The sequence below is a fragment of the Triturus cristatus genome, chromosome 9 (genome assembly GCF_964204655.1).
Source record: "Triturus cristatus chromosome 9, aTriCri1.1, whole genome shotgun sequence".
NCBI lineage: Eukaryota > Metazoa > Chordata > Amphibia > Caudata > Salamandridae > Triturus > Triturus cristatus.
In genome coordinates this window covers 585331467-585356406 of record NC_140592.1, presented here as the reverse complement: position 1 = coordinate 585356406, position 24940 = coordinate 585331467, and the positions used below count along the sequence as shown (strand labels likewise).

Here is a 24940-nt window from a genome sequence, read left to right as displayed (position 1 = left end):
AATTATTCCTCCAAGGTTACCACCTTCCCCGGTGTGGAACCTTAATATTGTTCTAACAAGGCTCATGGGTCCCCCATTTGAACCAATGCACAAATGCGAACTGCAGTTCCTAACATGGAAAGTGGCTTTCCTCATTGCAATCACATCCCTGCGAAGAGTAAGTGAAATACAAGCCTTAACTCTCGAAGAACCCTTCCTACAACTACATCGGAACAAAGTGGTTCTTAGGACGAATCCAATTTTTCTCCCTAAAGTCATTTCCCCTTTCCATCTAAACCAGTCAGTGGAACTGCCAGTCTTCTTCCCTAATCCAGACTCAGTAGCCGAGAGGGAACTTCATACCTTAGATGTTAAAAGAGCCTTGCTGTATTACATCGACAGAACCAAACCTTTTTGGAAAACCAAGCAACTGTTTGTTGCTTTCGCTCCACCACATAAAGGCAACCCCATTTCCAAATCGGGTATCGCCAGATGGATAGTCAAATGTATCCAAATATGATACCAAAAAGCTAAACGTACTCTTACCATTCCCCATAGGGCGCACTCCACGCGTAAAATAGGGGCCTCTATGGCATTCTTAGGGAACATCCCCTTAGAAGACATTTGCAAAGCAGCCACATGGTCTAATACACACACCTTCACTAAGCATTACTGTGTTGATGTGCAATCCAAACAACAAGCTTCAGTAGGCCAAGCTGTCCTAAAAACTCTATTCCAAACTGCTGCAACTGATACAGGTGACCACCGCTAGGGGAGACACTGCTATATAGTCTACCCTTAGTGTGTGATCTGCAGCTCATATGCCTCGAACGGAATATGCTACTTACCAGTATGCATCTGTTCTTGGCATGTAGAGCTGCAGAGCCACGCACGCCCACCAGCCTTCCCGGGACCTGTATCCGTTCCAGCTTTGTCTTAATTAGACACTACACATGGACATCCTTTCTCTTTACTTCTTACACACTCCATCATTTCCCATCATGGCGAAAAACAATCTGAGGATGGAGTGGATGCCCATGCGCACTGTTGTCCAGGGGAGGAGTCACCAATCTCGTGACCAAAGACTTCTTCCGAAGACAACAACAACCTGCAATCATCCGAGCCCAACACCAGATGGCGATCTTATCCTTAGTGTGTGGCTCTGCAGCTCTACATGCCAAGAACAGATGCATACTGGTAAGTAGCATATTCCTTCCTCCATTGTGCTAGTCTTTTCGTATAAAGGATAAGGTCACGTACAACTCCTTTATTCATGCAGAAGTAGAGGTCAGAAATAAGAGTTTTGAGGAATCTGTTTTAAGCTTCAAAGCTTTTTTGTTAGATTCTTGAGGTTCTTCATTATATGAGCATAGCAGCCTGATGGCTCCAGTTTGGTGTCTGTTATTCTTAGTGGATCCATGTCAAAAACAAGCTGCAAGTAACCAGAGGAAGAGAGGAGGATGTAGGCTGGAGAGGAGTAAGGATCAGGACTTGATTGCGTAGCTGCGAGTGGCCGTTGATTACGGGTATAGAATTGACTAAAGGAAATGATGGACTGAGTGTTGAACATTGCAAGCACTCACCCCCAGTCAACTGATCTGGGTTTAATCCATCACCGTTCTTTAGCCCACTCTGCCACCCCAGTTCAGACATGGCCATATGCAAATCAGTCTGACCCTGTGCCTCATGGGAACAGTCCAGCCCGAACTGCCAAGCCATATCTTCCCTGGACCGGAAACAAGCTTCCTAGGACCGGTTTCTGGCATTTCAGCCGTCTTCAGCCAGGCTTGCTTGAATCCAGTGGCAAAGTGAACAAGGGACTCACGTCTGAGCATACCCTGCCAACTTATGGCGAACATAGCAAAAACCAAAGGAAATGATGGACTGAGTGTTGAACATTGCAAGCACTCACCCCCAGTCAACTGATCTGGGTTTAATCCATCACCGTTCTTTAGCCCACTCTGCCACCCCAGTTCAGACATGGCCATATGCAAATCAGTCTGACCCTGTGCCTCATGGGAACAGTCCAGCCCGAACTGCCAAGCCATATCTTCCCTGGACCGGAAACAAGCTTCCTAGGACCGGTTTCTGGCATTTCAGCCATCTTCAGCCAGGCTTGCTTGAATCCAGTGGCAAAGTGAGCAAGGAATTGACTTGCTGAGGGCTGTAAGCAGGTTACAAACAAGGCGCTAGAACATGTGGAGTTGGAGTCAAATGGAGTTGAAGTCCATTAAAGACGTTGGCAGGGTAGGTCTGGTGAGTGTGAGGGAGATATTTCCATGAGGAAACCATAATAAGATTACTGCTTAATAGAAGCTCTGAGGCGTAGGGAATGTATTACTTGTCTTGTATAATGTAGGTGGGATATCAAGAGACTTCCATTCATTCATTCATTAGTGAATGAGGGAGATTGGTAGGGTAGGGTGAAAAATGCAGTGTTATGAGTGGCAACGAGGAGGTTTTCAGCTTCGGGTGAGCAGAGATTCACAGAAGCTCATAGCAGTAATGCAATATTATAAAGGTGAGGAGGGTTTTGGCTTAGAGAGAGCAGAAGTTCATAGGAGGCAAAAAAGACCAAAACCACTACAAGATGGCATGCTGTGTGTGGTGTGTTTTGCAGCCAAAATCCGGTCTGTCCTTGATGCCGATGCCTGGCCCAATGCCTGGCATATTATTGCTCCTCTGTGGGGTAAAGTAATCCTCTGTTGAAGGATTCATGAATAAATGCGATATTCATAGTGTATAAGTTCATATTCTGGCTCAGTGTATTTCCTAGTTAGGAAGGTGTCTACATAACATCTAACAAGGTCATTGGTTATCTTTGACTAAGGTAATGTTCAGAGTTAAGATCAAGAGATAATTAGCATTAAAATTGAGTGTGCCATCAACAACCAAAGAATGTGTATAAAACATTTTACTGCTGCTCTGTATGCTCTCATATGCCAATGTTTCCTATTGGGCACAGGATCTGTTGCTGAATAACCCCTGTTGCCCTCATATTGCTCCTTTTAGGTTCTCAGAAGAAGGGCCCAATTGAAAATCTGTCTGTTGCTCTTGAGGCTGCCCAACTAAAATCACCTGAACAGACCATAAGAGCGATCTATCCACAAGAATCTAGAGCACACGCAAAGGAAGCTGGAAGTTCGGCACAAACCCAGAGAACAAAACGATGTTCAAATGGTAAGAAAAATGAAACCAGAGTCAGTGTGCACGTTTTGTGGTTTGTTTGTTTTTTCTTTTTCTTTAAGTATTGTCATTAAGTTCAGTAATGCAGGCACCTTTTTTTATTTTGTTCAGTTTTATCAGAGACGTTACCAACTATTAGTCTTACATAAAAAAATAAAACTTTGATCATCCTGTAGCAGTCTCATAAATTTTCAAGATAGCAATTTGCTTCTAACTTGAGAGTATTGTTCATCACGCTTCTGAGTCCAGATTATTCAGCCCTTGCACTCTCTCATTCCCCAAGTGAAATAACTTTCTAAAAGGATGAACAGTGAATGCTGCTGGCAAGTCCTGTTAATTTAAGGTACTTTCAGTGTTAAACTTGGTGACTACATTACAAGCATGATGTCCACACTCTTAAGTCAAGTTTCCCAGATTCCTGTGTAAGCAGCTCATCTCACCCAGTTTTTCCATTGCAACCTGGGATGGGTAGATCTAATCATACAATTATAAAGCCAAAACTAAAGTCCAAGAATGCAAAAAGAAAGCCCTGACCCGGTTGAGCTGCTCATGCACCTTGGAAATTTGAGAGTTCTGATGATGTTCATTGGTACATATCCAAAAACCCAATCCTACATAGATTAGATGTAAAGTGTGCCCAAACCTATAAATAGCTCAGGGAGAGACAGCAACAATGCAAACTTCCCTCATGCATATTAACTAGCCTGTGCACAGAGTAGAACTGCAAGCTTCCGCATCTTGCTGCATGGGCTGCAGAAGTGCTATCTTTCCATCCTGCACAGAACAGAGACAGCAGACTAGGAGAGGTGTCGGGTTCTTCTTTGGGTGTGTGTTTGAGCATTCCTGTGTGTAGTGGAATGTATGCAGAAATTATTAGTTTTATTTCTACTCTGTATTATGCTCCCAGTGATTGCTGTAATGCCATTCCATGTCCACTGATAGTACCACTCTTAAGTGCTAAAGTAAATTGAGAGTATTTACACTTTTGTTATTTATAAATTCTCTTGTGCTACATTTTTTTTCTCCTGACTCATAATCACAATTAATACGTTTTAAATGAAAAGTGCTCTCGTGTAAGAAACAGTAATGAAATGGGGAAACCTGTGTAATTTGCAATGGCCACATGGCACTGCCAGAATGTTGAAGTTCAATTTAGACTCACTGATGCTCTCCTTTGAGGATTGTATTAAATATTTTGTCAATATGGTAGGTACCACATTGACTCCTTTAAAAAGGATTCCCTGAAATAATCGTCATCTCCACTACCAGATTTGTAATATGGATTTCCATGCATCGTGATTCTCCTTCTGCAAGCATTCCTTCTTTATTTTTTTCATTCTTATAAATTAGCCCATTTAAAATTATTACCTATCATACAATACTTACAACAATGTCGGGACACAATAAAATATCAGCAGCTCCAGGTCTAAAATGAAGCAATAACGTTAAAAATAAATATCAAAGGAAACGCTGTGTCCATGTGAGTGCATTTGAAAGAAAACCATGAATATTTTATAATTGAGGTTGCCATTATCCTAAAATGTGACCACTAATGAAGAGGACATTTTTTTTATAAAGAGTGCAAGTGTAAAGCAATAAAAATTCATACCTTTCATGCTTTGCTGCATCCAAGCCAGAATCTCATTAAAAAAATCTCCTCTTATGTCCTTCTGGCTTTTATACTAAAGTAATGCTGTTCCTTGAATATACAGTCTTTTGTCAAACCTCTCTCTTACCCACTTGGATACCTTACATTATAGATGACTCGTGCTGGAATTTGTCCTGGAAAAGTCTTGGAGCCTGCTCAAGTCCGGAGTGCTGGGATACAATTTTGTGGTAGTAATGAACCCACCCGCACCCCAAAATTGTTTAATTTGAAAATATATACCTGTACTCCTACATGTTTTTTTCACGTTCCAGGAATAATGTTGAAGTGTAAAACAATAAAACTTGTTTTTTTTTAATTTGGTTTATTATTTTTCAACCAAACTATGACATCCAGTACATCATTTCAATCAGCAATTAGTACATTGCCAGCAAATATAGATCTCCAGCATTGATAGCGTTAGGCCATATCACATAACGTATCTCAACATTTCACTATGGTTACAGCCCATAAAGAGGCAAAGGAACCTGCATCAGGCATGATACTACAGACTCTTAAAATAAACAATGCTCCCATTTCATCATTACCGTATAAGTGTTCATGTACATGGTGATGTGGATTTTTATTAAAATGCATCATGTTTATTATGGATGGGGCGTCCTTGTGGCATACTTCAGTGAACCTTTCAATCATGTATGTATACACCAGATCTCTGCATCCATAAAAGGATGTGGACACTTGCTTAGTGTAATGCTTACATCGCTATTGAGTCGCGCTGCCAAGAGGTACTTGCTCCCGGCTGTACCATTTCCCTAATAGCTAATCTAGCTGGAGGTCATGTAATCCCCTCATAAGAGAGGTTCCATGTTAACCCCTACACTATAGTGGTATTATTGGGTAAGTGTTTCTGTGACAGAGGAGGGAGGTTCATGCGGGAGCGCCAGCAGGTAACACTTCAAGGCGGCCCAGATATCCCTAGGTCTAGAGGAACTAGGTAAAAGTTCAGCATATGTGGTGAGGCGTTCTTGGCAGACCACCAAATCATATATCCAATCCTTAAATTTGGGCGCCCGTCCCAGGCCCCAGCGGCAGGCCACCCGCCTCTTGGCCATGAGTAGAGTAAGTGCCACGTATTTGCGATGTGCCGCCTGTATTGGTTTAACATAGCCGAGAAGAGCCAGCAAGGGGGTGGGAACGATGTATGTATTCGTCATTAGAGCTAGGGCGTCAAAGACGTGTCCCCAAAATGCATTGACACCCGGGCACTCCCAGGCCAAATGAAGTCTGCCCCAGGAGCTCGACACCTATCCGAGTCCCGCAAATGATACCTGTGCATCTTGGCTGGGGTATAGTACAATCTGTATAAAAACTTATAATGTATTATGCGAAGCCTGCTGCTGGCCAAGATCCTCTCGGTCTGCAAGCAGCAGTACTCCCATTGGTCATCTGTCAGGACAAGCCCCAGCTCTCCACTTCACTGTGTGCGGGATATCGTGGCCGGCAATTCCCTCTGTGTGTGCACTGTCCGATATATCAGGGCAGGGAGACGAGGCGTTTGTTCATCGTACTCTTAAGTATTAACTGCAGCGGAGCCAGTGCCTGAGGCTCTGCCGGGAAGTCCAGGGTCAGCTATCGGATTCCTTGTCGAAAGCGAATATATAAGAAAACGTCCAGCGGGGTCTGCTGTAGTCCTTGAAATACATGTTCAGCAGTGCGGAAACGGTCATTATGATATAAATTCTCCCAAGTGCTGATGCCAGTACGCTCCTTAAATTCGTGAAATATTGTTTCTTGAAGAAGAGGCATACTCGGATGATAAGTTAGAGGCATTAACGGGGAGTATAGTAGGATGACATTTAACATACACCCTATACGTTGCCACGCTACAGTTCTACACGTGAGAGTGGTCGGCGCCCTTTATCGAGGCTGAATTGAGTCATATAACACTCCTTCTATTGGAATGGGGTGTGCCAGCCAGTGCTCCGATGCAGCCTGCAGCATATACCGTGGCTGTTTCACCCAAAACCATGCATAATAAGCTTGTGCACTAAGGTAATAGAGTTCAAAATTTGGTACTCCAAACCCTCCTTGTGAATAGGGTCGGACAAGAACCTGCCACTGTAACCTCTGTTGCTTACCCTCCCAAACAAGGCGCATCAATTCTGCTGTAAGTATCTTAAAAAAGAAAGTGCCTGGATAATACGGAATATTTAAAAACCAGTAAAGCAATTGAGGAAGTATTACCATTTTAATTAGGTATGCGCGTCCCGCCATGGAGAGGGGAAGATCAATCCAGTGGGTCACATATTCCGTTATACGGGTCAATGCAGTTCCATAATTCGAGCGCATTAGTTCCTCTGTCTCTAGTGACCCGAACTCCCAAGTACCGCATTTCATCTTGGCACCACTCCAAGGGATAATCCAGCGGAAAGCGAACCGTTGCGGTCGTCAATGGGAAAATGCAAGATTTTCCCCAGTTGATTTGAATCCCTGATAGTTTCCCAAATAACATAAATTCCCAGAGGATTGGGTTTAAATTTTGTTGCGAGTCACGTGTATATAAATTAATATCATCAGCATATAATGATATAAGTATTTGCCGTAAATTACAATGCAAAGCCTTGTCATTGTGATGTTGTTGCAGCTTTGCCGCTAACGGAGCAAAGAGCAAGGGGGATAGCGGACACCCCTGCCGTGTGCCCCTGGTAATTTAAAAAGTCTGAGCTGTGTGGCCGTTAACAAGCACCTTAGCAACTGGCTTATGGTACAGTAGCCGAATCCAGGAGAGGAAGAAGGGTGGAAAACCCATTCGCAGTATTACCCCAAAAATATAATCCCACGCAATAGAATCAAAAGCCTTAGTGGCATCTAAAAATACCGCGGCCATAGGCAACTCGGGCGAGACATTATTTAAAACAGCAAAAAGTGTTCTCAGATTATGAGATGTGGCTCTCCCGGGCACAAATCCTGACTGGTCCGGTAGGATCAGATTTCCAACAGTAGACTCAGTCGAGTGGCTATGAGTTTGGTCTGAATTTTGGCGTCACAGTTAAGGAGGGAAAGCAGCCTATAAGAGTCGCATTGTCGGGCGACTTTCCTGGCTTTATGAGTGAAATGTTAATAGCTTCCCTCATGGACGCAGGTAGGCAACCAACATCTAGTGATTCTTCATATTCCTCACGTAGAATGGGGGCCATTAGATTTATATATGTCTTGTAAAACTCTATAGGAATAACATCCGTACCTGTGGCTTTCCCGGATTGCATGCTCATAATAGCGTCCCTGACCTCTTCCAACTCAAACGGGGCGCACAACAGAATTCCTGCTGCCTATCACTCAGCCAGCCTAGCACTACATCATCTAGATACGCCGCCAGATCCAGGTTATCCCTCCTCTTGGTAGTATAGAGGTGATTATAATGTTGTGTAAAAGCATTGAGGATATTAGTGGTATCGCGAAAGACCTCCCCGTCTGGATCCTCAAGCTCCAACACATAGTTAGTGAGTGACGAGGTCTCCTAATCATGTGTGCCAGTGTCTTACCAGGTCGCTCTCCCTCTCCGTAGCGACGGGCCACCCAGAATCTATCTCGGAACCGTGTTTCCCTCTGCGCTGCGTCCATATAGTCTGTGAGGGTCTACCGAAACTTGAGGTGGGCAATACTGTTCGGGTCCGCTGCTAATTGCCCCTCCAGGGATTTAAGCTCTGCCTCTAATCTGTGCAGTGTGTTAGTTATGTCTTTTAATACACCCGACCCTTTTGATATGCAGCATCCACAGAGTGTGGCTTTAAATGCCTCCCAGATGGTTTCCACACTGTCCACTGAGCCTTTATTGCGCGCAAAGAAATCAAATATTTCCTCTCGCAGTTCCGCCTGAAAGACCGTGTCTAGTAAGATGGGGGCATGGAGTCGCCACGCACTGCGCGGCATGTCAAATTCTGAGGATGACAGTGTGAGCTTTACCAGGGCATGATCCGAGTAAGTTCTGGCCAGGTGCTGCACTTGGAATATCGCCGGGCCCAACCCACGGGACACCAACCAATAGTCCAAACGTGCCCATTTTGCAGCCTGCGCTGTGTAATGCGTGCCCTCCCATGTGTGTGGATGAGTGTGTCTCCAAGCGTCAATTAATTGTTAAGCGGTGATAGTGTCGTGGAGAATCGCGCGCGCTTTTGAATAGTGGTGCGGGGCGGGATGTGATCTATCCATACTTGGATGGTATGTAACATTAAAATCCCGCCCCCAAATAATATGACTGGAGCCTATATCAAATATCTCAGCCCATAACGAGGTGTAAAACTCTGGTGCATCTACATTGGGTCCATAACAACAAGCAAGAGTGACGGACGAAGCCCCCAACCGTCCCCATGCCAGGCAGTATCGTCCTTGCGGATCACTGGCGGTTCCCGCTAACTAAAATGGTATTTGTTTTTTAATAAGGATTGCCGTCCCTCTCGCATAAGTCGAATAAGAAGAAAGGATTTTGTGTTCCGCCCATTTGCATGCAAATTTGTTTGGTTTCTGAGGAGCGAAATGTGTTTCCTGCACCTTGGCTATGTGCACTCGATGCCTATCCAAATAAGCCAATATTTGTCTTTTCTTCCTCGGATCCCCCATGCCTCTAACATTCCATGTGATAATATTTAATTTCCCAGCATCTATATCAGCCATATTCCGTACCATTCGCTATCAGCCTGTGCTGTGCTATTAAAAAAAAAAAAGGGAATTCAAGCTCTGTACACGAGCCGTAGCCCGTACCTTAATACACTTAGGATACTCAACCTCTATCTCATGTGTAATTTTAACTGTACCAACATCCTGATGTGCAGATGCCATACAAAAAAACCAAACTGTCCCCCCTCCTCCCGTCCCCCACTCACTGAAGCAGCCCCAACTTGCCAGAATAGTACTCCCTCCCACCCTCCCCTAAAACCAATCGAAACAAAACCAGCACAACGATCCCTGCAGCAAGTGTGTAGTAAACATTCTCGGGGGAATACCCATTGGGGGTTATTTCCAGGCGGCAGGACAGGTACCTCACGCCCCCGGAGCTCTCCGCTGATGGCATAGTCGGCTCTCAAGGGCAGAGGGTGCCCGATGCATCGTGTATACATCTCAAAATGGTCCATCATTTGAACAATGTGCGTGTTCCTGAAGATAGATCTGATTGCCAATTGGTCAGCATATCCCAGATTGTGCTGAAAGGGGCTATTCACAACAAGGATTTATTCATTGCGAATCATCTTCTGCCCCAGTCGATGTAGTCCGCTGTGATGCCGTCATGCATCTGTCGGAGCGATTCTGGCGCCGCACATGTTTGAGAAATTCCTCCACTTGCTGTGGCTTGGTGAAAAATGTTTGTTTGCCTTGATGAGTAACCCGAAGCTTCGCAGGGTATAGTAACGCATAATCAATTTGCGCTTTCCGCAGCTTATGTTTGATGTCCATAAACTTGCGCCTCTCCTCCTGAACGATAGGCGTAAGATGGAGAATGTGTTCCCGTCATATGACAAATTCTGTTTACTTCGCGCAGCTCGCAAGGCCACATCCCGGTCCCTATAGTTAAAGTCTCGCTATTATAGGACACGGTTCACTGCCGGGCGGCGGACACGGTCCAAGAGATCGATGGGCCCGTTCTACAATAGACTGGTTGGAGAAGGATTCAGTTCCAATTGCAGACAACAGCAGCTTCTCGACATATTCCTCCATTTTCCCTGTGTTGGTCGACTCCGTAATGCCTATTATGCGAATATTATTGCGCCTACTGCGCACTTCTAAGTCCTCATTCTTTGCAGCAATAAGCTTCAAGAGTTTATCCGTGTGTGCCAGCTGCGTTGTATGTCTCGATGTTGTGTCCTCTGCGTCTGAGACATGCCTCTCCGATTCCTTAATACGCTCATCATGCCCCTCCAGCTTATGCGCAATGGCGTCCATACGTAACGATATCCTGTCCACCTTGTCCACAATGGTGACGAATCCCTGCGTGACCTCCTGGAGGATACTCTGCATGTCAGCATCCTGTGGGGCTGCTCCCCCTTGAGCCTCATCTCTCCTGTCTGTGTCACGATCTTCCTGCGAGGTCCGGGGTCCTCGTTTGGCGGCCTCAAAGGTCAGCTTTGGTTGTCTTGTGTCTGTCTTGCCCATAACGACATGTGAATGTAGCTAGGCTGCGTGCCCTCGCAGCTCGTGTATACTTTGTCTCGCCGGTGAAACAGTCCACAAGCACCCCACACCAAAAGTCTCCAGCGAGGTGACCAGCGCAGGATGACGCAGTGGGCTATAGCAAAGAAATCAGTTACCTCATGCTCCCAGCAACAATCCATCCCACACTCTTGGAGTTTCTCTCAGCTGCTTGTTTGTGTCACCTGCAACGTTAGAGTCCGGCGCTGTAATTGCCACGCCAGGCCCTGCACCCCTAGACACTTGTACCAGAGCGCTCACAATCCGCCACCTAAACAAAGTTCGTAGCTGGGTCTAAGTGCGATGGGGGCAACTCTCATGCACCACAGTCATGGGCAACCAAGGCGACAAACTCACAGAACGCCAGTGCGTTGTCTTGAAAACCTCCGACTCCAGCCCAAGCACCTCTCAAGGTCCCAGCGCGTTTTGTTGGGGCAAGCTCTATATGTGATCAGCAGCAGTGCGCATAACTGGAGCCCCACCTCTCAGTTGCACTTCACATCTAAGATGAGATCCTCTCTTCCTTAATTCAGCTGGAGCAGCAGCATGTCTCAAATGTGTTTTTCAGCCCCGCAAGTCCCAGAGCGGTGACCTTCTGCGCTCAGCTCCAGCACTGCCTCTAACCAGTGGGGACCAGTTGTCTCCAGTCACTTACTGAGATGGCTGTAGCATTAGCCCCGGTCACTCATCTGATGCAGCGAGCGGCCCCCTGGGGGGGGGGGGGGGAAGAGTCATTCGCGCGGGCCGCGCTGCAAAAGATACTGTGCCCCCTCCCCACCTCAGTGGGGCCACGGGTAATCATCCGTCCAATCGCGGGCACGCAGGGCTACAATGGCGGCAGCAGGGCAATTCCAACGCCTCAGCAGGGGGGGCCGTCGAATGCGCGTGTGTTAGCGCCGTGCAGCAAGTTCAAAAAGGACCCTGGGGCGTCGCGACCATTCAGGTGCTCCTCCGGTCGCTGCGTCTTACCCTGGGTGATGTCAGCTATTCGCCGCTCTCCGCTGATTTAACCAGCTCGGCTGCCGCTAGCGATCCTCTCTTGCGCCCACCTACCACCGCGATGTCGTCCGTCACTGATGGGCAGAAGGACAGCGTCTCTCAGTTCCCTGGACTGAGTCGTGTCAGGTGGCGTTCAATGATCCCGGTGCGGCAACTCCGTCTCTGCCGCCCGTTCCTCCACTCCCGGCATGGATACCACGTATGCGGCAGCGGACTCGTGCAGCTGCCAAGGCCGCTCTGGAGCACCACACCGCTGCCCCCTTCTCCTCAGTCACTTCTGTACTCCTTCAGATCAGGAGCGGAGTGCGCTCAAACCAGCCAAATTTCGCACCGAGTTAGCAGCCAGGTGCTATCTACCGACGATTAGTGTTTCCAGGCATCAGCGGGACCACTGAGCAGGATAAATGAAAGGATTATGACATCTGGCTGCCGGAGCCTCACTCTTGTGTGGCCATTTTGCGTGCGTGCCACCTAGCGCCCCCCGTAAAAACTTGTTCATCCAGTTTTATGCCAATGCTCTGAGATTATTATATATATATATATATATATATATATATATATATATATATATATATATATATATATATATATTACACACACACATACAAAAGACAGGTGACTATAGTTCAGTCAATCAGGATTCTTATAGCGCACGGCCAATCACCAGTTAGGGTCTCAAGGTACTGGGGGGTGATCTTCACTGAATTGCAGGAGTCAGGTCTTGATGTCCTTCCTGAGTTGAGGGTGATTGCCTGAGATGTAAAGGAAGAGAGTTCCAGGTCTTTGCGGCGAGGTAGGAGAAGGATCCTTCTCTGGCTGTAGTCTTGTGGATCCACAGGATAGTCGCTAGGGTTGGAGGAGCGGAGGTGTCTGGTGGCAGTGTTGAAGGAGAGGAGGTAGTTGAGGTATGCAAGTCCAGTGTTGTGGAGGGCCTTGTAGGTGTGCATGAGGAGCTTAAAGGTGACTCTTTTGTTGATCGGGAGCCAGTGGTAATTTCTCAGGTGACCGGTGATGTGGCTGCGGCAGGGGATATCCAGGATAAGTCTTGTAGCGGCGTTCTGCATTCTTTGCAATTTCTTTTGCCAGCGTAGAGTGCTTTGCTGTAGTGGAGTTTGCTGCTGATGAGCACCTGGGTGACCGTTCTTTTGGACTCTGTGGGATCTACTTAAAGATCTTTCGAAACAGGCAGAGCATGTGAAAGCAGGAGGATGAGACTGCGTTAATTTTGCGTTTCAATGAGAGCGGGGAGTCCGAGATGATGCCGAGGTTACATGTGTGGGAGTGGGGGGGGGGGGGTGGGGGGTGGGGGGCTCTGAACGCTGTGGGCCACCAGGAGTTGCCCCAGGCTGCGGGGTGGTTTCCAGGATGAGACTTCGGTTTTGTCAGAGTTGAGTTTGAGACAGCTGACCTTCATCCAAGTGGTGACTGCCTTCATCCCATTGTGGAAGTTGTTCTTTGCGGCTGTAGGTTCTTCCGTGAGGGAGAGAATCCGCTGGGTGTCTTCGGCGTATGAGACTGTTTAGTCAGCGGTTTCGGACTATGGCTGCCCGCAGGGCCATGTAGATTTTGAAGAGGGTGGGGTTCAGGGAGTAGCCCTGAGGGACTCCGCAGCTGATCTCCGTAAGTTTTGAGGAGAATGGTGAGGGCCTGACTCTGGGTTCGCCCAGTGAGAAAGGAGAGGATCCACTCTAAGGCTTTGCTGCGGATGCTGGCGTCGTGGAGTCTTGCATAGAGGGTGTGGTGGGAGATGGTGCAGAAAGCGACAGAGGTCCCGGAGGAGGAGTGCTGCGGTTTTGCCTCGGTCAAGGAGATTGCGATTGTCATCTTTTGCAGGGAGGAGTGCAGTCTCAGTGCTGTGGTTGCTTCTGATGTCTGACTTGGAGGTGTTCAAGATGTGGCTTGTTCCGATGAATGTGGCGAGTTGGCCATTGATGGCCTTCTTGATGACTTTGGCTGGGAAGGGGAGCAGAGATGGGTATGTAATTCTTGAGGCCGTTGGGTCGTCAGAGGGTTTTTTCAACTGGGGGTTGATCTATGCGTGTTTCCAGTCTTCAGATAAGGTTGTGGATTTGATGGAGCTTTTGATGGTGCAGCAGAGTTCGCGAGCAATGGTGGTGCTGGCTCGGTTGAAAATGTGGTGAAGGGCAGGGATCTGAGGGGGCTCCTGAGTGGATGATCTTCTGCTCTGTAAGGTGTCGTCTTTGGTGAGGGTCATCCAGTTGAGCAGAGTTGAGCATGAATGATTCATAGTAGCAAGTTTCAGAGGAGACACTCTGCATTTTGGATAGCTTGGTCAAACTAATGTGTCAATATTACAGTAAACTATGCATCTGCCTGAACACATCTTAGTCTAGTACAGGGGTCTCCAACAGGTCAATCGCGAGCTACAGGTAGCTCGCCGACCCTCCGAGAGTAGCTCGCGCTGCTATTTAATTTTTGAGACGTCATTTACAATTTTATTTTGTATCCCGTCCTTTTCTTTCACAACTTTCAGCCCTTTTCCACAACTAAACAGCCCTTGCCCGCCCTCACACAAACCAGCTGCTCTGATTGGCTGTAGTGAGCTTAGCTGGGGCGAGGCGGGCTGAAGACCGTGACGTTTTTCCTCCTACTAACGCGCCACCTGCCTTTTCCAGGCTGGCACCGCGCTTCCCATCATCTTCCACTCCACTGTCTCACATCCCTGACTGACATGTCTACACTGAGCTACCTTCCTGTACACCAGGATTAAAGCAGAATCCTCTTGTGTGGAACAAAACATGCATATGCCTCTCTTAGCTACTGTTTTGAAAGCCCTAAGGGGATGACCTATCCCGAATCATCAACTTACTGCCTCTTAGGAGACCAGTGGGTCAGGGTCCTGCAAGATCAAATTGGGGGCCATCCTGCGATGCCTAGGCAGCCTGGATAAGGTTGGCCCTGGGAAGCCTGCTTGCTTTCTACTAGCATAATAATGACCTCTCCAAACCAGGTCTGTTTAGTCAGGACTGACTAAAATACATTTGAACTTTCTCACTCATTCACACTCAGTCTCACCTCCACAGTAATTCTTCCAATTAGATACTCTCACAAGCTACCACTTACACATGCCTCAAACCATACACTTTTTCTGCCGACCTACCCGATTACAGAAGAGGGACACCTCACTCTGCGAAGTGCTTTGCTTTTCCACATTCAACAGGAAAAAGGCTTATTTGTTTGCGTACTTTGGGAATATAGTAAATATGAAATGGAGGCTATTGCATCTACTTCGGGAATGTGGTAAATGTCACAGAAAGGTTGTAATTCTGCTGTTATCTAGTCTACTACATTGATTGCTCACAAGCTCCTTTGGAGGGTAAAAAAAGACCTCTAGGAACATTCCGCTGGACGTAAAACAGCATTAACTTGCAAAATAAACCAACCTGCTCCTGCAGGAAATCTGCAAGGGGATACCTTGGGGTTGTGTATTCACTTCAGCTTATCCCTTCTGTCTTATTTCTTGGAAGAAAGAACAACTTTCCGTCTGCATATGCCATAGATCTCAAAACATCGAAACTGTAAATACAGAACCCATTTCGAAAGTCACAACTTAAACCATTTAAACAAAAAGGATAACATTAAGCTTTGTCATATGATACAGCGTTCATCCACAATCAAAAGGGTAACAGGAGAGGCTTCTCGTCTGCAGTGGCAGCTGGTGACATTTGAAAGTGTTGAGGCATAAAAAGTTTGGTATGACTTTTATGTAGTGAGCAACGTGAGCAAGCTTAATGGACAAACGTGGGTCCAGGTTGGGTCCTCCCTCCAGAGAATAAATTGAAAAAAGATTGGCAAATGGTGCATTTTAAAGCAAATTAATGTAGTAATAAAGCAAGACTTCTCAAACATTGGGAACGTATAGTCTTGAAATATTAAACACATTAAAAACGCTCTTTATCTTACTGCATTAATATGTTCAACAGTTTGTGTAATATGCAAATTGTTCAACGTAACAACTTCAGCCTTTTTAAAGTGTGTGCTTGTTCAGTGTCATGCGGCATCAACTTCGGAAGAAAATGCTTTAACCAGGCTTTGGAAAGGACCCATAGCTGCTGACTGTAATCAGTCATATAGAAATATGTGAAGACAGGTCTTTAAGTGGGATGACACGTGGGGGCTCTCTAAGGGGAAACATGTAAAATACATGTTCGAGGCATATGAGCTGCAGATTACACACTGTGCATAGATCGCCATCTGGTGTTGGGCCCGGATGTTGCAGTTGTTTTTCTCTTGGAAAGTTTTTCGAAGTCATGAGGTATGTGACTCCTCCTTTGGATCGTATTGCGCATGGACTTCGGCTCCATCCTCAGATTGTTTTTTTCCGCCATTGGGCTCGGATGTGATCTTCGTGCTCCGGTTCCGAACAGTTTCCAGTTCTCCAATCGACGCGCAATCCTCCCCCCTTTTCGCAGTATTGTTTTCGATTGCGATCTCCACACTCGACGTGGCTCTCATCGACCAACACCTTCGATTCCAGTCGTCGACGACGGCCTTCGGGCCTACCCAAGCTCCGGTCCTGGCTAATGGAAAGGACTCCCTTCAAGAAGTGCCCTCGATGTGGGTCCAAATTCCCCCACACCGATCTCCACGAAGTATGCAATCTCTGCCTCTCCCCTGAACACGAGGCCCAAGACTGTCCGGCGTGCAAATCCTTCCGGTCCAAGAAAACCATTCGAGACCGAAGGGCACGAAGAACTATGGCACACTCGTCGGCGGAGATCTCAGACGACATCTTAGGACGCTCCAGATAAACAACACACCGACGAGGGCTTCGTCAGCGCCTCCGAAGCCGACGATTCAGATGTGGAGGACATCACTCCGGCACAGAGGGTCGTGAGTACCGAAATCCACCCCCACCCCACACCCTCCATGGCATCCAAAAGGCTTCGATCACGCCTTCGCCTCCGAGCCTAGGCACGACCAAGAACATTGCTTCCCACACCGCACCTTCGGGCCGGTAAAGAAGCCTATTAAGCCTTCCGGCGGCTCGGGCTCAAGCCAGCCCAACGTTGGTGCCGAGAAACACTCCTCCGCACCGATGCCGAAAAAGAAAATGGCCTTCTCCTCGGCATCCAGCTTCATACCGAAGCACTCTGTGCCGAAAACCAGCACCAGCTCCTCGGTACAGACACCGTAAGCGAGCAAAAAACATAAGGCCACCGACACCCATATCTCGAAGCCGAAAACCATCTCGGAGCCGAGTAACCATCCAGCCCTTTCAAAGCCACAAAGTTCAAAACAGCAGCCTAGTGCAGACTCTAAAACAAAAAAACCTACGGCCCGACGCCTTTGGCGCCGACGGACAGACCACTCTCTGAACTTTTTACACCTGATCCATTGCAAAAAACACTCATCAAGGATCCTAAAACTGGACATTTGATGCTCCGCATCAAAAAGAGACAGCTGGACAAGCCTGCCCCAGCTCCACCTCCAAAGAGGATAGACTTTTCTACCTCCCCTTTGAGAATACCCTCGCCCCCTCCTCCACCTCCTCCTTCTCCCCCCCCACCTCATCATTGATGTCTATGATGACATAGGGGACGAACCCCATGACCAACCTACAGGGGACCCCACTCCTACAGGCTCCCCAGACCCATGTGACGAATATAACATTCCTGAGATTCCTAACGTCCCACAGGATGATCTCTACGCTTCGAGACCACCCCCACCAGAAGACTCATTGGGGTTCAACCACCTACTCCAGAGGGCTGCACACTACCACGGTGTAGATCTCCATAAAGACCCCGTGGAGGAGGACTTCCTCCTTGATACGTTCGACACCACACACAGGGCCACCTCCATCCTGCCCATGCTCAAAGGAGTCATCAAGCATGCGCCGGAGGTCTTTAAAGATCCAGTCAGAGCCAGGGTCATCAACCCTTGCATAGACAAAAAATATAAAGCCGCCCCTACAGATCCCGCCTACATCAGAGGGCCAGCACCACTAGATTCCCTAGTAGTGTCTACAGCACGAAAAAGAGCAAACTCCCAAGCATCAGGCGAGGCACCACCACCTGATAAAGAGTCAAAACTCTTGGACGCATCGAGCAAGCGCACTGCATCCCAGGCTTCCAACATATGGCGCATCGCAAATACACAAGCGCTTCTGGCAAGATATGACAGGGCACATTATGACGAACTAGAAGCCATAATGCAACACCTCCCTGACAAATATAAAAATAGAGCCAATGAGTTAATTCAGGAGGGCAAAACCATCTCCAACACCTCCATCCGCTGTGCCTTAGATGCAGCTGACACCGCCTCTAGGGCAATTAACACCAGCGTCCTCCTCCGTCGCCATACCTGGCTAAGGATTTCAGATTTCAAACCAGAGGTGCAAGCTTCCATTCTGAACCACCCTTTTGACCAGGAACATCTGTTCGGCCCAAAAGTAGATGAGGCCCTGGAAAAAATGAAGAAAGACACGGATACGGCGAAGTCTATGGGAGCCTTACAATCACACCCTCCCAGGCGCTCCTTTCGCCCCTCTTCCATTCGAAGCACATCCAGAGGCTACTCCTCTGACACCGCTTCCACTTCCTATAAAGCCCCAAACCAATCCACCTTTACAAGGGGTTACCAAAGAGGCGGCTGAAGAGGCAACAATAATAAAGGCAGAGGCAAGACAAACACCTCCCGCTCTGCCTCCACCCCTTCCCAATGATTTCCCTCAGCTCCCCCCAGACCATCCCACTCCGGTCGGGGGCAGACTCCACAATTTCCTCCCTGTCTGGACTACCATTACCTCAGACAAATGGGTAACGCAAATAATTTGGTCCGGCTACTGCCTCGAACTAACATCTACCCCACCAAAACATTCCACCCAAACAACGCCCAATGTCACAGGAACACTTAGCACTACTAAAACAAGAGGTAATCTCACTCCTACAAAAGAGAGCGATAGAACTAGTCCCTACCAACCAAAAAAATATGGGAGTTTACTCCCTATATTTTCTCATACCAAAAAGGGACGAGACGCTAAGGCCCATCCTAGACCTCAGACCCCTCAATCGCTATATACACTCAGACCACTTCCACATGGTCAGACTCCAGCAAGTACTTCCACTGCACTCCCAAAACGACTTCCTGGCCACCTTAGACCTCAAGGACGCCTATTTCCACATTCCTGTTCACAACGCTCACAGAAAGTTTCTCAGATTTGTAGTGGACGGTCAACACTACCAATTCAAGGTGCTCCCCTTCGGAGTCACTACAGCACCATGGGTATTCACCAAATGCCTAGCAGTAGTGGCAGCACACCTGCAAAGACAACACATTCATGTCTTCCCATACCTAGACGACTGGCTCATAAAAGCCAGCTCATGCAACCATTGTGTACAACACACTCACGCCACTATCCAACTGCTTCATGAACTGGTGTTCACAGTAAATTAAGTCCCATCTGCAACCATCCCACGTAAAGCAATACCTCGGTGCCACCATAGACACCGCAAAAGCGCTAGCTTACCCCAGTCCTGCCAGTATAGCATGCATTCAGGCTCTTCGTGCCAAATTTCAGCCAGACCACTCTCTTCCAGCCCGAGTGTTCATGCAACTTATAGGAATGATGGCCTCTTGCATACTCATAGTACCTCACGCAAGACTTCAGATGCGTCCTCTCCAAGAGTGCTTAGCGCGCCAATGGAACCAGGCCCAGGGTCAATTAACAGATCTGGTGTTGGTAGACGGTCGGACCTATAGCTCTCTGCAGTGGTGGACCACCAAAAACCTTTCCAAAGGGCGACCGTTCCTGGACCCGGTTCCTCAGATAGTACTAACAGCTGACGCATCGCTCTCTGGCTGGGGAGCTCACCTACTACATCACACCATGCAGGGCAGGTGGACACCTCAACAAAAGTTACTCCACATCAACCATCTGGAGTTACTAGCCATATTCTTAGCCCTAAAGGCTTTTCAAACGAATCTCTCAGGCAAGGCCGTCTTAGTCCGCAACGACAACATGACAGCCATGTACTATATACAAAAACAAGGCGGCACACACTCTACAGCTCTCTCAACTAGCACAGAGCATATGGAGATGGGCCATACCCCAACATGTCCCAGGAGTCCAGAACACTATAGCAGATCTGCTCAGCAGACAAACGCAACAAATCCACGAGTGGGAACTCCATCCACAAGTTCTTCACCCGTATTTTCAAATGTGGGGGCATCCACAGATGGACCTCTTCGCCACCCACGAAAACGCCAAATGCCCAAGCTTCGCCACCAGATATCCACACCCATTGTCCAAAGGCAATGCGATATGGATGACCTGGTCAGGCAGATTTGCGTACACTTTTCCGCCTCTCCCACTCATTCCCTTAGTGGTGCGCAAACTACAACAACACTCCCTCACTCTCATCCTAGTAGCTACAACTTGGGCCAGACAACCGTGGTACACCACACTGCTGGAACTATCTGTAGTACCGCACCAAAAGTTACACCTCTCTCCAAGCCTCTTAACCCAGAACCATGGAGAGATCAGGCACCCGGACCCAGCTCAGCTCAACCTTGCGATCTGGCTCCTGAAATCCTAGAATTTGGTTATTTAAATCATCCTCCTGACTGCATGAACTTCATTAGAGATGCTAGGCGACCTACCACTAGAGCTTGCTACGCAGCCAAGTGGAAACGTTTTGTGGTCTATTGTCACAACAATAACTTCAATCCCCTAGATGTGTCCATTCAACACATCATAGGCTATTTACTACACCTAAAAAGATGCAATCTAGCCTACACGTCCATTAGACTGAACCTTACAGCCATAGCAGCTTACCTACAAAACAGACAACATGTATCACTCTTTCGAGTACCTGCCATAAAAGTTAGTTAGTTAGTTAGAAAATATTTGATAAAGCGCACTGTGTCCAAACGGCTTCCTGGCGCTAAAGTGGAGGACTGAGGAGCGAAGAGAGTCTGCCGAAAGAGAACCAGCAGGAGTACGCCTGAGAGAACAGGAAGGTCTTAAGGGCCCTGCGGAAATGCAAGTAATCTGGGGTAGATCTAATGAGCAGAGGGAGACTGTTACCGAAACGGGGGCCAGTACAGAGAATCTGGTCCCACCGGTCTTAGATCTATGAAAACGAGGGACAGTGAGAAGAGCCTGATTGGAAGAGCGGAGGGCGCGACTGGGAATGTAGGAGTTAATGAGAGAATTAATGAAAGCCGGAGCGGTGCGGGCACGGGCCATAAAAGCCAAGCATCCCAACTTAAAGAGGGATCTCTGGCAAATGGGGAGCCAATGAAGGGACTTCAAAACAGGGGTGATGTGGTGGAGCTTGGGAAGGTGATAAATAAGGCGGGCTGCCTGATTCTGAATAGACTGAAGACGGCGTAGTTCGTAGGCTGGAATGCCCGCATAGAGGCTATTCCTGTAGTCGAGACGGGAAAGAATCATTGCGAAAGTGATAAGTTTAAGAGTATCGGGGGAGAATAAAAGTCTTCATGGAAGGCCTCAAAAGAATAATTCCCCCCAGACTGCCACCCTCGCCTGTGTGGAACCTAAACATCGTTCTCACTAGACTAATTGGGCCACCCTTTGAACCTCTACACAAATGTGAACTTCAATTCTTAACATGGAAAACTGCCTTTCTTGTAGCCATCACTTCCCTCAGGAGGGTCAGTGAGATACAAGCACTCACCATCCAAGAACCCTTTCTTCAAATGCACCATAACAAGGTTGTTCTCCGTACTAATCCAAAATTCCACCCTAAAGTCATTTCTCCCTTTCACCTAAACCAATCTGTGGAACTACCTGTATTCTTCCCGCAACCACAAACCATTGCAGAAAGCAAGCCTTACTCTACTACATCGAGAGAACACAACCCTTTCGTAAGACCAAACAACTGTTTGTTTCCTTCTCAGCACCACATAAAGGCAACCCCATCTCCAAATCTGGGATAGCTAGGTGGATTGTCAAATGCATTCAGACTTCCTACCACAAAGCAAAACGAACGCTATCCATTCCCCCTAAAGCCCACTCTACACGTAAGCTAGGGGCTTCCATGGCATTCTTAGGGAACATCCCCTTAGATGATATCTGCAAAGCAGCTACATGGTCAACACCGCACACTTTCACTAAACACTATTGTGTAGATGTGCAGGCTAAGCAACAAGCTAGTGTGGGCCAGGCTGTACTCAAAACATTGTTTCAAACAACTGCAACAGATACTGGTGGTCGCCGCTAGAGATGGGTACTGCTATACAATCTATGCAGTGTGTAATCTGCAGCTCATATGCCTCGAACGGCAAATGCTACTTACCAGTATGCATCTGTTCTTGGCATGTAGAGCTGCCGATCTACACACGCACACCCACCTCCCCGGCTACCTTTATCTGTTCCAGTTTATCTTATTTAGATACAACACAAATGGGAATCTTCACTGTTTATTAATACGCTCCATCATTTCCCTGCTGGCGAAAAACAATCTGAGGATGGAGCCGAAGCCCATGCGCAATACGATCCAAAGGAGGAGTCGCATACCTCGTGACTTCCAAAGACTTTCCAAGAGAAAACCAACTGCAACATCCGGGCCCAACACCAGATGGCGATCTAGGCACTGTGTGTAGATCTGCAGCTCTACATACCAAGAACAGATGCATACTGTTAAGTAGCATTTGCCTTCCGTGATACCCATAGTGTGCTACCCGACCAGTATTTTCGTTTCTTTCTGAGATGTTATTGCATCCGTATATGTAACACAACAACTTTGTCAGTGTTTCTTTGCGGTTTAAGACAAATGAGTAACAACAAGGATTTGTTATAAATAATTAACCTTGAAAATGTTTCAATTCTGAAATTTCAGTAGTATTAAGGGCTGTGGAAGGAGTTTAGTCCTTAAGTTAGGTGCACTTTATGTTACATATGTATGCCCTTTTTCTGTGTACATCTCGTCCATCTGCAAGTCTTCAACCATCTCTTTCCTCTTTAGCACCCTCTTTTCCTCGCAACTCCCTCACTTCACCATGTCCAAACATACACTGCACTCACTCACATTTAAGCAATTTATTTCCTTTTGCTTTTGCCCTGTAAATATTTTGCCATGTGTGCATCCGTTTCACACAAATTTCCACAGAATTGCAATTACAACTGAAATACACGACCATTGTTATGTGTGCTCTGCAGAGAGGCCAATCCACTTACTGCTTTGGCTTCAACATCGGAGCTCTCAATCAAAGCCCTTCATAAACACCTGGCACGGCTCAAAGTATGCACGGAAAAAAAAAATACAGAAATAAAACATGATTAAATATCTAACTCTTGAGGAATGCAAGATTAAGCAAAATGTGAAATGAGAGGAAGTAAATGGCTGACATGCATTCATCCATGTTTTGGACGTTAATGTTAAGGCAGTCCTGCCAAGTACCACACATCATACGTTTGACTAACGCATTTCAGTTTGGTACTCCACATTACCGCACTGAAATGCATTGTCGTGCATATGCATAGTCACCGTCTCAGCAGCTGTCACTGTACTGTACTGACGCACTGCCTAAAAGTGTGGCAGCTGGCAGCACGCCGCCCGTGGCATGCCTCAAGGCTCTCACTCACTACTACAATGTAGCATAAATCATTCATTATACTGTGTACCGGCACTGCAGGGAGGACGTCACATGCTGTTGCCAGCAAGGAGTTCAGTTTGTTGTAAGGGGCTGGCAATGCGGACGGCGCCAAATTCAATCATGGCACTCGCAGCATTGCACTGCCTTATGCAGCTTGCACCGGCCCGGGCCACGTCCGCTGTGCTGTCAGCCCCATCCCTCCAAACTCAATCAATCATTGCCGCAGCCCAGGGAGACTGGGTGCAACCTGCCGCCTGTCCAGCCTGTCACTGGACCGCCCCGCTGAGCATCCCTTTAGCCCTGATATGTGCCACGTCATCAGCAGTGCTCAACTCGCCAATACAGTACTGCATTTCACGCAGGAGCTGAACTGGAGACCGAATACTGCAGCGGGAGGAACAGCTGAGTGCCCAGCTGGCTGAGGTACAGCTCACACGTGTCTGACATCATGTGCGTGCACACTTACTTCCGGAGCTTGCCAGTCTGTTGCTCATTGGGTGCTAGGCGAGAGGTGTGTATTAAAGCTGGTGTGCAAATAAGACAACACATCCATGCGGGTACTGCAAGGTGTCCCGCTAATTGCATAGTGTAATATGGCTCCTGACTTGGGGATTGCGGCATGACACTATGGCTCCCTGTGAGTTGGGGGGCTCGCTGTCCACCCTGGATGACACTGGAGGTGGGCTGCGGCCAGGCGGCAAACCCGAATTGCCACGGCCCGCAGTGGCTCACGGCCTGAGCCTGCCAGTGCCTTCAGCCTCCTGGCCAGCCTTGGTAGAGTCTGTATCCCTGATTCCAATGAAGCGGCACCATCACCACAGTCCGAACTGACACCCATCTGAGACCGAGGCCCAAGTATGTTAAAGTTACAAGCCTGTGTCTGGCAGCGTGATCAGGCAGATGCACCCTGCGGGGCCTGCTGGTGTTAATACTCATAAGGTGAAATAGGTGGTTCGACCGGCGACGTGTAGTGTGTGTAACTAAGTGTTTCATGTTGTTGGGGCCTCTCTGACATCGGTTCCCTGTTGGGCCAAGTTACTCACATGACGTCAGAGAGAGGCCCAGACCAGATGCACTCCTGATTTTGCCAGGAAGGAGTGGCCCACCACAAAGGATGGCAATCTGTGTTTTGTTTTTCTGCTGGAGTCTGCAACGGCTGGAAGCAAAAGCCTAAAAAAAAAACACAACCGCAAAAAAAAAAAAAAAAACCTCCTGACTTAGTGTGCAGAGCCTTGATTTCATATGTTGCAAAGGAGCTTTCTGATATTTATATGATTCTAAGTAGATCACTTAGTCATGAGTCACATAAATGGAAGTCATTTAGCAATTATTTGTTACAATTTGCACCAATTAATTTAGAGTTTCTCGTTCCTTAAATGAGTGTAATTTCTCATACTGATGTTTCCA

The 24940-nt window shown here is 47.5% G+C and overlaps 1 protein-coding gene across 4 annotated transcripts in view; it reads left to right on the top strand.

Moving 5' to 3' along the window:
* Positions 1–24940, top strand: part of CCDC9 (coiled-coil domain containing 9) — a 347944-nt gene that overhangs the window by 228360 nt on the left and 94644 nt on the right. For all 4 annotated transcript variants that reach the window (XM_085625629.1, XM_085625627.1, XM_085625628.1 and 1 more), the window contains one exon: positions 2992–3159. In XM_085625629.1, the coding sequence (XP_085481755.1) occupies positions 2992–3159 (168 nt within the window). The remainder of the gene's footprint in view (positions 1–2991; positions 3160–24940) is intronic.